General features: G+C 43.0%; 1 protein-coding gene across 1 annotated transcript; it reads left to right on the top strand.

Moving 5' to 3' along the window:
* The first annotated feature begins 2,645 nt into the window (after positions 1-2,645).
* On the top strand, positions 2,646-13,822 carry C4bpb (complement component 4 binding protein beta). Its single transcript, XM_051147324.1, has 6 exons — positions 2,646-2,940; positions 3,461-3,631; positions 6,648-6,824; positions 7,407-7,500; positions 12,963-13,089; positions 13,621-13,822. The coding sequence occupies exons 1-6, from the start codon at positions 2,880-2,882 to the stop codon at positions 13,804-13,806; spliced, it is 816 nt and encodes a 271-aa protein (XP_051003281.1). The 5' UTR covers positions 2,646-2,879; the 3' UTR covers positions 13,807-13,822.
* Positions 13,823-14,687: the final 865 nt, after the last annotated feature.

Genomic DNA, 14,687 nt, shown 5'->3' with positions numbered 1-14,687 from the left:
TATTTTTGTTTGTTTTCCTTTTCACTTGAAACACTTACTTATTGGGCAGGAAGATATGTAGCCAGAAAAGTCATGAAATGTGCTTTTTCTAAATGGTTCTTTTATATTATAGACAATACTGGAGACTGTTACCTAAGTAGGGTGCAATGAACTGCAGGCAGTTCAGTGTCTCCCAACTTGCAGCTTACTGTATATGTACGCCCATCTCTTTGAGAGAGGCTCCTTGCCTGGCTTAGTGCAGGCAATATTCCCTGGGCTGCTTGCAGCATGCTGTGCTACAAGGGTTTTGTTCATGAGGTTCAGGCTGCTTTCTGCATTGAAGTACACTCCTTTCTGATGATCAGATGGTATTTTTATGAAGCTATTTATTTATTTTGTGTGAGGAGTCTGCATGTATTTAATCAGAATGTAATGTATGTTCTTGGTGTTCTGCTAGTAGTGTAGGTAGTTCCAATCCTGAGCCTGATGTCCACAGTTAAATTTGTTAACCATAAGTTAAATTTGTAGAGCATAAATTTCTGTGTATGTAAAAGAATGATAGCTATGTTATGACCGTAGATTTTTAATTTTTTTCTCATTGATTTTATTATGTGTATTTCACTGGAGAAAAGTTCTCTCTTGATTAAGTAAAACCATGCTGAAGTATCTGAGTAACATATATGGCTTTTGTAATAAGAAAATAAAGTTATTTTTAATTAAAAGGTACAATGAAAATTTCAGTTCACATACAAAAAGACATCACTTGGTACATTACATATACACAAAATAGTAATATTTTCCAAAATGTACTTAAAAGGTTTTTAAAGAAATGAACCTGAAGTTATTAAATGCATCTGTGTTTCCAGCTATTGTAGTGTTTTCAGTGACTATCAATTGAAATTCTTCTAGCATTTTAAAGTTGGTAGGACTGTTACAGCTATGTATTATTACTAATCTAAACATTTAGTCATTGACTTACAAATATTTAATGACTGCCCTGATGATTGCCACGTAATGACTCAAACCACTTCTAGGAAGCAACCATCAAGTCAAGTTTAACATACTTCCTTAAGTCAGGGCTAGGGATATTAATAGCCTTGGAAGCCATTGAGGGTACACTCTTCCCTCCTGGTTGACTTTTGAGACCACCACTTGTTTCTTTGATAGCACTGGAAAAGCAAGCCCTATAGGATTTAAATTATGATATGAGAAGGTGGAAACTCCTGGGTATTGTTGAGGTCTATTAATGGTAAAGCCACTTCCTCTTGATAAAAAACAAAAAACAAAACAGGATCTGAGCTCTGTCTCTGGGTAGAGATCTGGCATTCTGAGCCTCCTAAAACATACACTATTGTCTTCTGTTAAGAGTTAACCAGTTGGACCTGTCAGTCACCTGATTTGCTTGAGGAGAGGGAGGAATAATTAATGAAATAGGGTAGCATACAGGACAGGGTAGCTGTAGCTGCTAATGATGTAATGTTCTGGCAGAAGCACTTCCTTTGGGGTAGACAGTGCTTCTCTCAGGCACTGCAGAGGCCTCTTCTGCTTTCAGAAACATACACCTTTTCCTTCTCTCTTTCCAGTGGGCCAAAGTAGAAGCATGCCTTCCCAGGCACTTTGGGATTTCTCGTTCTTTCTCTGGAGTATCCCACCCTTACCCCATGGAACCCCTTGACAACCTCCATTGCATGCTACATGGCTTTATTTCTTCCTCTTCCCCACCTCCCTCCTCTTGGTAGCTAATAAGATTTGCAGGCTGTTTTTCCTTCAGACTAATAAAATTGTTTTCCAGTTTCCTTTTGTTGACTTGGTTTTGAAATTCTCTTAGACTAAGAACCCAAAAAGAAATTCTCAGTTCCCCTGTAATGATTGAACTTCCATTTTTCAGTACGGAGCACAGGCCTGGGGTAGCTGATATGTAGAAGCTGGTGTGGTATGGATGAACATACTGAGGCATTCAGAGCAAGAATGCTTCGGCACACAGAAGAAGGCTGGGCTCGAAGCGAGGCCACTGCTGCCTCCAAGGAAGACTGTTCCCAGAGTTAGGAATCCATAGGGAGCTCCAGCTCCAGCATGTGGATGGCGGATCGGGACAGGCGGTTATACTGAGCCATTTCTGACTCAAGGTGAAGATGATCGTTCCTTCTAACAAGCCTTCAGGTATTCCAGGACACTGCAACATTGAAACAATAGCTGACTGCCTATGAGAAACTCCTGGCCCGGCGTCCTTAATGGCAGCCCCTTCAGATACCTCTTGGTAGACATGGTCTCTCTGTCTCGCTCACTGTGGCTGGACTGAAGTGTGTCTGAGGAACTCAGTTTTTGCCTTCGTGTGGCTTTGGTGCATTCATTCACAGCCTGTGTGTCCCTGGCCTGTCGGTACGATCCCTGGCACAGAAGAGAACTTAGAAAAGTGAGGAGGAAGTGACACTCAGTTGGGTCTTTACAGGGAAAGTACCATTGATTGGCACCCTGTCTCTGTCCCCAAAGTTGGAGAGAGCTGTAGGGCAGTGGATTGTAAACACTGGCAAATATTGACAGAAGTCAAGGTCGTGGCAGGAGCGTTTGGCCAATGCCTGTTGGGGAAGGATCAACCCGCAGTTTAAAGTGACTAGTCAACTGTTGCATTTCCAGAAACTGGGAAGTTTTTTTTTTTTTAAACATTTTAGATCTGGCAGCTTTTTAATCATCTTTTTGTGGTCACAAAGCCACTGGATATACCATCTTATTTCTGCTGCTTTTCCCTGTTACAGGGTAGACTGTTCTTTTTCACATTTGTTCCAGGGGGAAATATAACTCCTTCTCTAGAAGGAAGTCATTCTGATATTAAGTGGCTGGGAGGATGCTTTTGGCTGAAATAAGGATTTAATTCCATCCTGGGTAAAGTAACCACTCACCAAATGCTTAGTCGGATTCTGTGCTGTCTGATATGGCTGCATTGGCTGGTTTCTGCATTAGATGGTAAGTAGAATTTCCATACAAGATATGTCACTCTGGTTGATGAGGCATTCTGTGTAGGGTTTTGATGAAACTCACATAATATTTATTGAAAGTTCTTAAGGTATATGTTCCATACTCATTGGGGGCTTAGTTGATGGTGATGATCATTGATGATGATCTTGTTCTCTGAGATGGGTGGGCGTTGCTGACTTCTTTTAATTCTGGGATCCCAAAAAGTGGCAATTTCAAAATCCTGAGACTTCAGCTATTAGAGACTGTAAGACTGATATTGAGAAGGCATTGCTTGTTTGTTCAGGAATGGACAACTTGTGGCTGAATTCAACTACATTGTCTTGTGTCTGTTTGGAAACACAACTTCAGAAATTGCTGGGGAGTGGGGGATGGTGATACACATGCAATGGAAGTGAGGGGCTAAGGAGACAGGACTAGTCCAGCAAGGGCTCGGAAGGAGGAATCCATTGGGGTGCCCTTGCAGCCAGTCATATGCCAAGTGATTCTCTTCTTGTTTTCCTTCCAATAGTGAGCTGTTTGGAACTTCCTCCAGTGGACAATAGTGTATTTGTTGCAGAGGAAGTAGAAGGACAGATTCTGGGGGTTTACGTTTGTATCAAAGGCTACCACTTGGTAGGAAAGCAGTCTTTGGTCTTCGATTCCTCAAAGGAATGGAATGTCTCCGTCCCTGAGTGCCGCTGTGAGTTGGTTTGGTTGTTTTGTTTTGTTTTTCATTAAAATATTTTTTTATTAAATATTTAAAAATTTTTACATATACATTTATATTATTACAGATATATACAATAAACTACCTATAGGAAGAAGAACCATGAAACAATCAGGAATTATATAAATGTTACATTCTTAAGTGTTTTGGCTATTTGTATTTAGCAGCCTTGAAGAAAACATCTTTCCTATCTTGGTTTGTCTAAAATTCTGAATGTAAATCAATATCTATCATATCTCATCTCTATCAACTTAAAACATCTATCTGGACCTAAAAACATCTTAACCCCTAAACAACTAAGCTTCATTGTAAAACTAAACTATCTGGGCTTCAAAGGAATAAAATTAATAACCTGAGTATACAGGCGGTGCAGGTTAGCAGCTTCCCGAATGAGATGATGACAGAGACAGTTTGCTGCCTGAACAGTCACTCAAAACTCTCTATAATGTTGGAGCATCATCTTCAGCCTTCTGGCCCAATATATCTGACAGACATATTTGTGAGACAGGAACTATTGAGGACTTGCTTACCCTGTCTTGGCAGAATCTGGCCGTCAACTCTGCCTGCTTCCAAGCTTGGCCTTTTTTAGGCAGAATTCTGTCTGTGGTAGAATGAGGTCATTTTGCCCAATGGTTTGTTTTCCACATTTGAAGGTATCTCCATTAGGAGGTTCTTTGATGCTCACCGTCCTCTTTGAGGTATGCTGGGTGTTGCCAGGAGTTAACCTGTCTCAAAACTGGACCACAAATGCTATTCCTAGCTTGTTTAACCATTTCCACAATTTTATTTGGGCCCCTACAAAGCTATTATCTGTCCCAAATCAGCCAGAAGAAACCTTAAGAGAACAATACCCCATTTCATTTAAGGGGGGGGGGGTGTCAGGTAGGTTTTTGGTTGCTTTCTTGGGCAGTAGAGGGTTATATTCAATAGGAGTTGGTTATAAGTTATTGGTCTTATTAAGAGGGAAAACAAGGTTGGACTCAGGGATATCTCGTTTTTCCTTTATCTTAGGTTTGGAGATAGGGGCTGAAAATATAGAAGGGGGAACATAGAAAAAAATATATATATGGAAGATAGAACAAAAAGTAGATTAGTGAATCTACTCAACTTAATGCCTTAATTGTCACTCACAAGCTTATTTTTAATTCACTGGTATAGAATTTTGTATATAGATGCAAAATAAGTTTAATTTTAGGTACAGTGATACAGAATTCAAATTTAAGATTTTTCTTCATATACTACTATGTGGTATTGTACCCAAATAACTAACATGAGGTTTACTTCTAATACTTTGAAAGTGCTATTTCAGGCTATTTTGGATAAATAAGTTATACAAGTTAATTGTGTATCAATTACTAGTCTATTTTTATCACAGGAATATACATACGTCTTAGGTGCAACAGATAGGTATGATTCTATAGAAAGATAGGGTAAAAGTTAAAGTCTTCAGAAACCTCAGAGACATACAGAATATGGCATTTAAAATGTTTTTATTACTTTAAAGATTCATTGACAGTGAGGTTAAATTTTTTTTATTGTCATCCACTGTATTCTTTTATATCCTGCTTCCTGTAGAGCACATTAAAATTGTAAACATTCTCCCAGGTGCCTCTGAGACAGGATCTTGTGACAGTGGCCCATCATGTTGGTCTAGAGAATTTGATATGTAGCCCCTAGTGACCTGGAACTTGCAACCCCCTGCCAGTTGCTGGGCTTTCAGGTACACCACCATTGCCTGGCCATCATGTAGCTTCTAAACTAGGAAAAAAATATATTCTCAATTTGCACATGTGAGAAGTAACATTCAAGTGACTTGCTCCAGGTTACAAAACTCATTGTGTTATCTTCTCTAACGGCAGAGCATAATTCTTCCAAGTCTTTTTTTGTTAGTAGTATTTTTTAAAAACTGTGTTAATCTTATGCATACACAATATTTTAAAGTCTCTTTTGCCTAAAAAAAAACTTACAGCCCTCTCCATTAACTCCTGTTTTTTTTTTTCTACAAGAAAGAAACAGATGAAATGAATAAGGGGAAAAGGGGAGGGAGGGAAGAATGGGAGGACACAAGGGATGGGATAACCATTGAGATGTAACAAGAATAAATTAATAATAAAAAATTTAAAAAAAAAGTTGAAAAACAAAAAAACAAAACAAAACAACAACAAAAAGAAATGTGTAGCTAAAAAGAAAGTAAGAAGTGAATAAATACGGATTTGTCTAGGTGAAAGAAAAGGACAGACTTGCTAGAGACATAGGCAGTACAATAAGCATGTTACTGGTAATAACTGACTATGTGCTTCATTATGTGTAGAACAGTTGGCAGTCATGTTGTTCTTGTGTAGGACCATGTTGTATGACACTATTCCTGGGGACACATGGAAAATGTCTCCCCATCCCAGATAAGGACTGATGACAGACCAAAGTTAAGAAAATTACCAAAGTCCAACCTGGTGAGTTGATAAGTTTATTGGAGTTGTTTACAGAAGTATGTGTGAGGGGTTACAGGAGCAGACATGACCCCAAAACAGCTGTATCACCAAAAGCCCACCCCAGCATCTGTGATGGCTCCTAAAAGCTGGCAATTTATACAACTCCCCGCACAATGTGCAGGCAAACTCAGTAGGTTGAAAAATCTTTCCCGGGCCACTCAGCTGGTCTGAGCCGCTCCCAGAAGTCCTTGCTGCTTAGATAATCGTAGAGAAGGAAGCCTTGCATGTCTGGTGAGGTTCAGGAAGTTGCTGATGCTTCTTAGCGGTTTACTTGCTGAGGCTTTTTCTTTAGAACTTCCTGAGTCTAAGGAGCTTTTTATCCACAGTTATGGCACCTTGGTCTTTACTCATCCTGCATTGGTATGGCTTGGTAGTACATAGCTGTCCTGTTACATATGTGTGCACCATTAAGTTCTGGTTTACCATTGTCTTCTGAAGCCTGGGGAAGTGTGGCATATTTCTTCCGCGCCTCTTAGAGCTCTGACTGTTCTCTTCTTCAGTGGGCCACTGTCCCAACCCTGTACTGGAAAATGGCAATATCAGTTATTCTGGGCCTGTGAATGCAAGTGACAAAATCATGTTTAGGTGCAATGATGGTTACATACTCAAGGGAAGCAACTGGAGCCAGTGCTTAGAAGACCACACCTGGGCACCTCCCTTTCCCATCTGCCGAAGCAGTAAGTACTGTTTAGTATTGCCACTCTGGGGTGAAAGTGCTTTTGGTGCCGTATTAGTGTCCAAGCCAAAATAAAACCTTTACCTCCTGTCTTGCTGAGTTAATTCTCCTTCCCCTATGACCCCCTTTTTCCTCTCACCTCTCTTCCTTTCCCCTCGCCACCTCTCCCAACTTCTGATCTTCCTGCCTCCACTGCCTGAGTGCTGAGATTATAGGTGCATTCCTGTTATCTGATGCTGGTGATCAGACCCAGGGCTTCCTGCATGCTGGGCAGGCACTCTATCAGCTGGGCTACACCTTCAACCCTAGTTTGCCTTTCCTTGCTCTCTACCAGTTGGCAGGTAGATCTGTTCCTTGAGTTCTGCCAGTCAGGGATTCCCCAGTTCCTTGTAACTCGGGGGATGAACTGAGGTAAGAGTCCTTTCTGTGGGCAGTTGTGCTTTTCATGAGAAAGAACATGCTCCCGGGTCTCACGCTTACTGTTGTGAAGATGCAGACTCTGGTGCACACACAGTGTAAGGAGCACTGTCCATTGATTGCACCCAGCTCTCACAGATCTCATGCCAGTGTGTCTTTCCCTTAGCAGACTGTGAACCTCCTGTGATTCCTGCCCATGGCTATTTTGAAGAAGAGACTTTCACTTCGGGATCTGTTGTTAATTATTTCTGTGAAGACGGGTAAGTGCGTGGCCTTCAAACAGGGCTGTCCGGCTGTATGACTTTGGATAATGGCTGTCTGTGTCTACCTAATCCCATTTCCTACTGCTGTCGGGTTCTAGCTCACTCAGTTTTTGAAATCTTTAGCTCACTAGCTCTCTCCAATATCCAGAAAGCAGACACCTTGTAGACTACCCCTTTTCACCGTAGTTGTGGTAGTTACTTTTCTGCTGCTGTGATAAAACACCGTGACCAAAGCGATGTATAGAAGGAAGCAGTGAGCTGGGTTTATGGTCCCTGAGGGATAAAAGTCCGTTACTGTTATGACAGCAGATGTATGGTGGCTGGAGCAGCAAACAGAGAGCTCACATCTTAAACTGCAGGCACTAAGCCAAGAGCATGGGCTTTAAACTCTCAAAGGTCCCCTCTAGCAACACACCTCCTCCAACAAGGCCACACCTCCTAAACCTTCCCCCCCCCCCACTACCACCAATTGGGGATGAAGTATTTAAGTGCTGGAGACTATAGGGGACATTTCATTCAAACCACCACGAGAGTGAAAGTATTCATTTCTTCTCAGTTATTCAAAATACCTGATTTCTAAACAACCATTATGCAAACCCAAAGCTCCTAAAGCCTCAAGAATGAGAACTATTTCAAGATACCAAAGAAAGAATCCAGAGGACCCAGTGGGAGTTGAATGCCTTTTATCATCAAACAAGTCCCCAGCGGCAGCAGGCCAGGACACACAAGGTCTGCATCACTGGAGCAGCAGCTACACATGGAGGGAACAGAGGGAAATGGGAGCTTCTCATGGCTGCGCTCTGCTTGTCTATTAGGCCTTACCTTCCTTGTCTGTCTCATCCTCTGCAAAGCGGGGAAATGGCCAGTAGTCTGTGGGAACGCCTGCAAGAACATAGCTGCTGTGTGTGACTGCCTCAGATCCTCTTCCTCCCTTCAGAGTTGGTGCTCTTGTTATGCCTTTCGCTCATGTTTCACTCTGTGTCTTCCACATATGCACTGAGACAAGGCCCTAGGCACACATCACATCCAGATGTGACAGAGCCAGTATAACCTCCCAACACAAGAGAGACAAGGTTAAGAGGTCTGCTGGCAGGGAGAACAGCATGTGACCATTGGAATGACAGGTTGGCTTACAGTTTGGAAGTCTCACTTGTTGGTAGCATTGATTCCAGGTCAGGAGGATAGTATTCTATTGGCTATCCACTTACAGAACAGCCAGCCCCCACCATTTGCATTGGCCAGGTGAACCACCATGATCTTTTCATCCATTCTTCCACATTGAGTAGAGCTTGTGCATATGTAAGACCACAAAGCCTGCCTTCACAGTGACACTCTTTCTCCAGCAAGGCCACACCTACTCCAATAAGGCCACATCTAATAGAGCCACTGCTTATGAGCCAAGCATTCAAACACATGAGTCTATGGGGACCAACCATTATTAGCATGGCGAAAACCAGTGTTAGCCCAAATGGAGGAATGGGGTCCCTGCTGCCTGCTTAGGAGAAACAAGAATATTTAGTAGATAATAAGAGAGGAATGTTTGTACCACGGGGTGAGATACATGCTATGGTGTGGCCTTGTATCAGAAGAGCTGCTAGGACCTAGGATAACATTTGGTCAGGCTGGGACTCAGGGGACAGAAAGGAAAATGATACTACTACAGGGAGATGCAATTGCCGTTTGTTTATCTAATATGTTTCTTTGTAAGAAATCCCTGCTATAGGGCACAGTTTAATAGTTAGACCATTTTCCTAGCATGGTAGACATAACAGTGGTTGGGACCTTCTAGGGTACCATAAGGTATTGTGTTTCTTCAGCTTGATCTGATAGGAGCCAATTTCTGTCTGGCTAAAGAGACTTGCCCATTTAATTTGTAGTCTAAATGCTATAATATACAAACTAAAAATAGAGTAGTAGAAATGAATAGAGTTTGATCAACTGACTGCTGTAAACTAGACCTTCATCAACACAAACGCTTTCTGTTTAAGTCATAGGTACTGCCCTCTGTTAGGGTTGATTTCATTTTGCTGATCCACCAATTTATAGTTGCCTGGCCTCCCTTCACCAATGAGTGGTGGTCCAACATTTTATTAGGCACAACCACTCCTTCTTCTGCCTGATAGTTAATGGGGTACCGAAACTATCAGAGCTCTCTACTGAGGGAGATGTGGTATCTACCCTTTCTGTCTAAGATATTCTCACTTAACCAAAGTACTCATCAGCACTGTCCCCACCTGTGGCTTAATCTACAACTAAAGCATTTGGCCTCCAGAGGGTAAGGAGTCAGTATCTTGACTACAGCTTCTAGGTGAATGGGTTTTGTGGTTATTAAGACTTCATAAGTAGCACACCATTGTTTTTTTCAACAGACGCATACATGGTTAGCTCCTTAGGGGGTGTTAACTATCTGTATACCCTGTACTTGATTGACAGCTTGTTTTGCTTCCTCCAATGCCATGGAATGAGCTCCCATCCTGCCCTTACCTCTTGCTTTCTATGTGAATTGTAGAGTAGCCTTAGGTGGGAAGGGCCAGGTATGGGGTGGAAGCCCTCTAGTAGCCAAGCAGCCCCACAAATTTCTATATTTGCTTAATCATGTAGAAAGCAGGAAAGCCTGCACCTTGTCTGTTCTGTCTGTGGCAGTACTTTCATTTTGTTCTAACAGACAACACTCAAATACTTCATAAACAATCCTTGGACCTTGTCTGGATTAATGTCTGATCAGTGTAATGCAATATTTGAACAGTCATTGGTTTGGCCCATTCTGCTATGTCATGTATTGTTATCCCATGGCATAGTGTGAGTCTGTGTAAATAACCCTGAGGCAACATGGTGAAAGTCCACTGATGCTTTCCGGGATAAAGGCAAAATATTCTTGCCTTTCAAGCACTATATCAGAGATGAAGAAATAATTGCCCAAATCCAGTACACAGAACATAGTGGTGATGGTCTAATTAACAATAGAGCAATGTTAAGTATAGCCAAATACACCTTATTTAATTCCCAGCAACCTGCTGTCTTAAGCTATGTCCCATCAGGCTTTTCCTTAGGGCATGACAACAAAGTAAAGGGATTACATATCAGCTAATAGATTGTTTTTGTGATCTCTTGGTGCTCTCCCATATCCTTAGAAAGTACTGGTATGTGACCCTGGAGTTAGTGGTACCACTGGTGTAGCTTCTCAAGATTGGCTTTTTGGCCAAGACATGTTTGTTTTCTATGCACCTTAACCAAAGTTTCCCATGGTGATTTGCAAGCACTTTTCCTATAATATGTCCACTCCCACAGTATATTCAGGGCTTATGGCATGCACCTTTGAGGGCATATGTCCAAGTCTCAAAGTGAGCACAGGGCTGTCTGTCCACTAGAGCTCTAAGTTTCTCTTAAATGGTTCTTAAACACAGCTGGGTTTCTATGTATAAGTGTATAGTTGGCCCCAATAGGTATTGGCATAGTCTCTTACAGAGGACCAATATGTAGCCAACGCTGTATGAGGAGTCTGTTTCAGGGATGTGGAACCTTGAACCAGGTCCCTAGTTATTGTTTTCCCCAGAACCAGAGCCTCACTGTACTGTGTGAGGCAGGCAGTGCAGATTGCTTGGGGAAGCCTCTCTTCTCTCATGGCATTTCCAACTGGAGAATGGGCCCAGTTTTCCCCTTTCTGCCCACCCCCACACTCACATACATGGGCACCTGTCCCAGAGTTCTAAAGGTACACACTGCCTTTCAGGAATAAGAGTTGGAGTCTCTTCCTAAGGGAATGATTTGCAAAGTTGTATTGCCCACATTTGGCTGCTTGTCTACTTTTCAAAATTGTATTGTCTAACAATAATGTACTTCAGTCACCCCCTCCATAACCTCTCATTCATCTCTCCCGCTCCCACCAAACTCCTTATTTCCAACAGGGTTCTCTTCTATTCCTATGTTGTTTTGGCGGCGGGGAGGGGGGTGGGGGGAGGTGAGGGGGTGCACTCACTAAGATTAGTTAAGGCTGTCTGTATTTGGGAGACCTTTCCTTGGCAGCCTTCTTTTATATTCTGAGTGTAGCACACGCCTGTATTTTGCCTCTGTCTCCACTGAATCTGTCACATCTGAGCTCCTTTCTGTATTTGTCAGCATAGCGTAGCAACCAACCACATGAATATCAGAGCTCATTCCTGACTGGAGGTACCCGGGGCAAGTCATTGTAAGCAGCAGAAAAAGTCAGAGCACACACAGTGTGTTCATGACAAGTCCCTTGGCATGGGGATTTTTTCCCATACACACACACACACACACACACACACACACACACACACACACACACACACACAATATGACTGTAATTCCTCCATAGACAACTGTATTTCCCTTGGCTTGACATGGGGATGTCTTTTGAGTTAGGGCAAGTATACTTAATGGCAGTAGTTAGCCATATTGGCAGTAGCTCCACAATTACATTGCCGTGGCTGACTGCTGCTGCTGCAGTACTAAGAGAGAGAGAAGCCGTGTGAGGGGAGGGGGCTGTGAGGGTGGGACTGGGAGGAAAGGAGGGAGCGGGCTGTGATCAGGCTGTAAATTGATTAAATGAATAATTTTTTAAAAAGATGCCAAAAAAAAAAAAAAAAAAAGAGCTTGGAGGACTCAATGGGAGTTTAGACTTCTTTTATTTCCAAGCAACCCTTTGGTACCATCAGGGCAGAAACAGGGTTCTGCACCATGCTCAGGCAGAGTAGCATCTGTGTGCAGAGGGAACAGAGGGAAGTTGGACAATGTCTCATAGGTATGGTACCTGGCTGTATCTTCCTTCTCTGCTACTGTCTTCAGAGGAAAGAGACGCTCCCCTCCCACATCAGCACATAGGCCTACGTTCTACAGAACCCCTGTAAGAACAGGGCTGATCCAGCTGCCTCCGAAATGGACAGCAGAATATTTCCCACAGAATCCAAGAGCAGACGCCTTAAAACATTAAGAAGTAATGATTTAGCGTTTAGACCCTTAAAACATTGTCTTCAGATGGTCTGGTCTCCCTCCCTGAGGGTCTCTTGCCCTTTCTTTCTCTTGCCTTAATCTGAGTCATATGACAATACCAGCCTTTGAGTCCCACTCTCAGTTTTATATCACCTTTTGTTGTTTGTTTGTGTTTATGTTTTTCTGATCACACACCGCTGCGCTCCATTAGTACATTCGCCTGCATCTGCCTGTTCAAGTTATGAGTGATCAAGCTCTTCCTCCCCCACCCCACTACAGCACCTCTGAAGTTCTCACGACCCTCCATGTTATTCTAGGTTGACCCGTTCCCTGGGTCTGTTCCCCATTTCAGGAGAGCTACTCTACTTCGTGGCTGCTGTGTTAGAATGACACAATGTAAGCATGCGCTAAGGGGCAGGTTTGAAGTGCTCAAATACAGCTACACAGAACCAGCCTCCATTGCCCAGCTTTGAAGACCCAGAGACTGAGGGTTGTTCTAACATCTCCAGGTACCGCCTAGTGGGCGTCGAGAGGCTGCAATGCACCGATGGGGAGTGGGACAGCTCCTATCCTACCTGTGAGCCCATCCAGGAAGCCTGTAAACCAGCTGAACAGATGGCACTGGAGAAAGCAATTGTAAGTTGGGGGTGTTGTTGTCCGTTTGGTTCTTAGCTGTAGTCTCAGCCTGACATGACTCTTAGCATGTGCTCAGTGGCTGTCTGCTCAGTGCTAGGTAATACTTTTAGATGGGTTAACCTTGACCTCATTGTAGAAGGGGCCTCACAAGATGCCGAGCCACTCCAGATAAGAATGTTCCCACTAATCACCATCATCACAAACACCTCGAGAAGATTGTTATGGGGTGTATTGCCTCACTTGACATTTACAGCAAGGTATACTCAGGGCCTGAGATCTGTAAGCACTGCCTGCTGTGAGAAGCTGCTCCAGGTCTCGGTTCCAATAGATCTGAACACACTTATTTTCCTTCAGGCCAGCTTTAGCCCGTATTATTATCCCTTGAGAAATATCCATGATTATATTTAAGCCAGAACGTCTAAATGACTGATGATGTTGAGGATTCTGATCCGGGTGGCAGTTCCTTGGGTTTGCAGCATATTGGTTACACAGTAGCCCCAGGTGTAGCTCTAAAAGCTCTCTTTTCCTTAGCTTGCCTTTCAGGAGAGTGTGGACCTTTGCAGTGCCATGGAGAACTTCGTGAGAAGCCTAAAGGAAAGTGGACTAACAATGGAAGAACTGAAATATTCCCTGGAGACAAGGAAAGCTAAGCTGAAGGCAGCTATTTTACTGAACTATAGCTTAACAGAGTGGTCTCAGAAATACACCTATGAATAAACTGCTTCTGAAGGTGTGTGTGGGTCCTTCCTTACTGAGCTGAAGTGCAGGGTCATGTGGCCGTACAGAGATGCACTGTGTGTAAGTGTGTTGGGCCGTCTGTGGGAGTTTTACTTAGACTGCAGGAGGGCCGGATATGATGGCTATCTGCTTCACACCAGGCTTGGCAGCACACTACTGGGGAATGCAGAACTTCACTCTGCAGCCGTATGCGGAATGAGAAAGCATGCATCTGATCTGGATGTGCTTCACATGGGGCGTGAATGATAAGTCAGAATGGTTAACACGTCTGAGACAAGAACTAACCTTTCATTCTGGAAAAATATTCTCACAAAAATTACACTTTTAAGATTAACCTATTGAGTGCCCCCCCCCCCCCCCCCCCCCCCCCCGACTCCGACCCAACACTAAAGGCTATTGCCAGTGCTATTGGTTATATCTTCATCCCTTCTGGATAGTATTGAGTGTTAGGAGGTGCTATACATGCTACCAGAAAAGAAAAATAATCACTTTCAGCTGTGAACCTGCAATAATGATCTACATATAAGATATGCCCATTGGTACGATAGTGACACAAATGCCACTTTTTGATTGGTTCAAGACTTGCTTTGTGAGAGGGAGCCCATCCCTGATAACGTGAAAGTGACCAAGACCCTGAGACAGATAGGGTCCTAGGGGGAAATGTAGTACTATTATTCTGCTAAAGGAACATAGCAATAAAATAACTCCCAATAACATAATGCTATACCCGTAGATCAATGTATCACCCAACCCTCATCAGAGAGCCTTCTTACAGAAGATGATAATTTACACAGAGACCTACAACTGGACAAAGAAAGACTTTGGGATGCTCAGCCTTGAGTGGGATATCTTTATCCCAC

This window comes from Acomys russatus, chromosome 6, assembly GCF_903995435.1.
Source record: "Acomys russatus chromosome 6, mAcoRus1.1, whole genome shotgun sequence".
Classification (NCBI taxonomy): Eukaryota; Metazoa; Chordata; class Mammalia; order Rodentia; family Muridae; genus Acomys; species Acomys russatus.
Note: the sequence above shows the minus strand (reverse complement) of the source record. Positions and strands in the feature narration are given on the sequence as shown.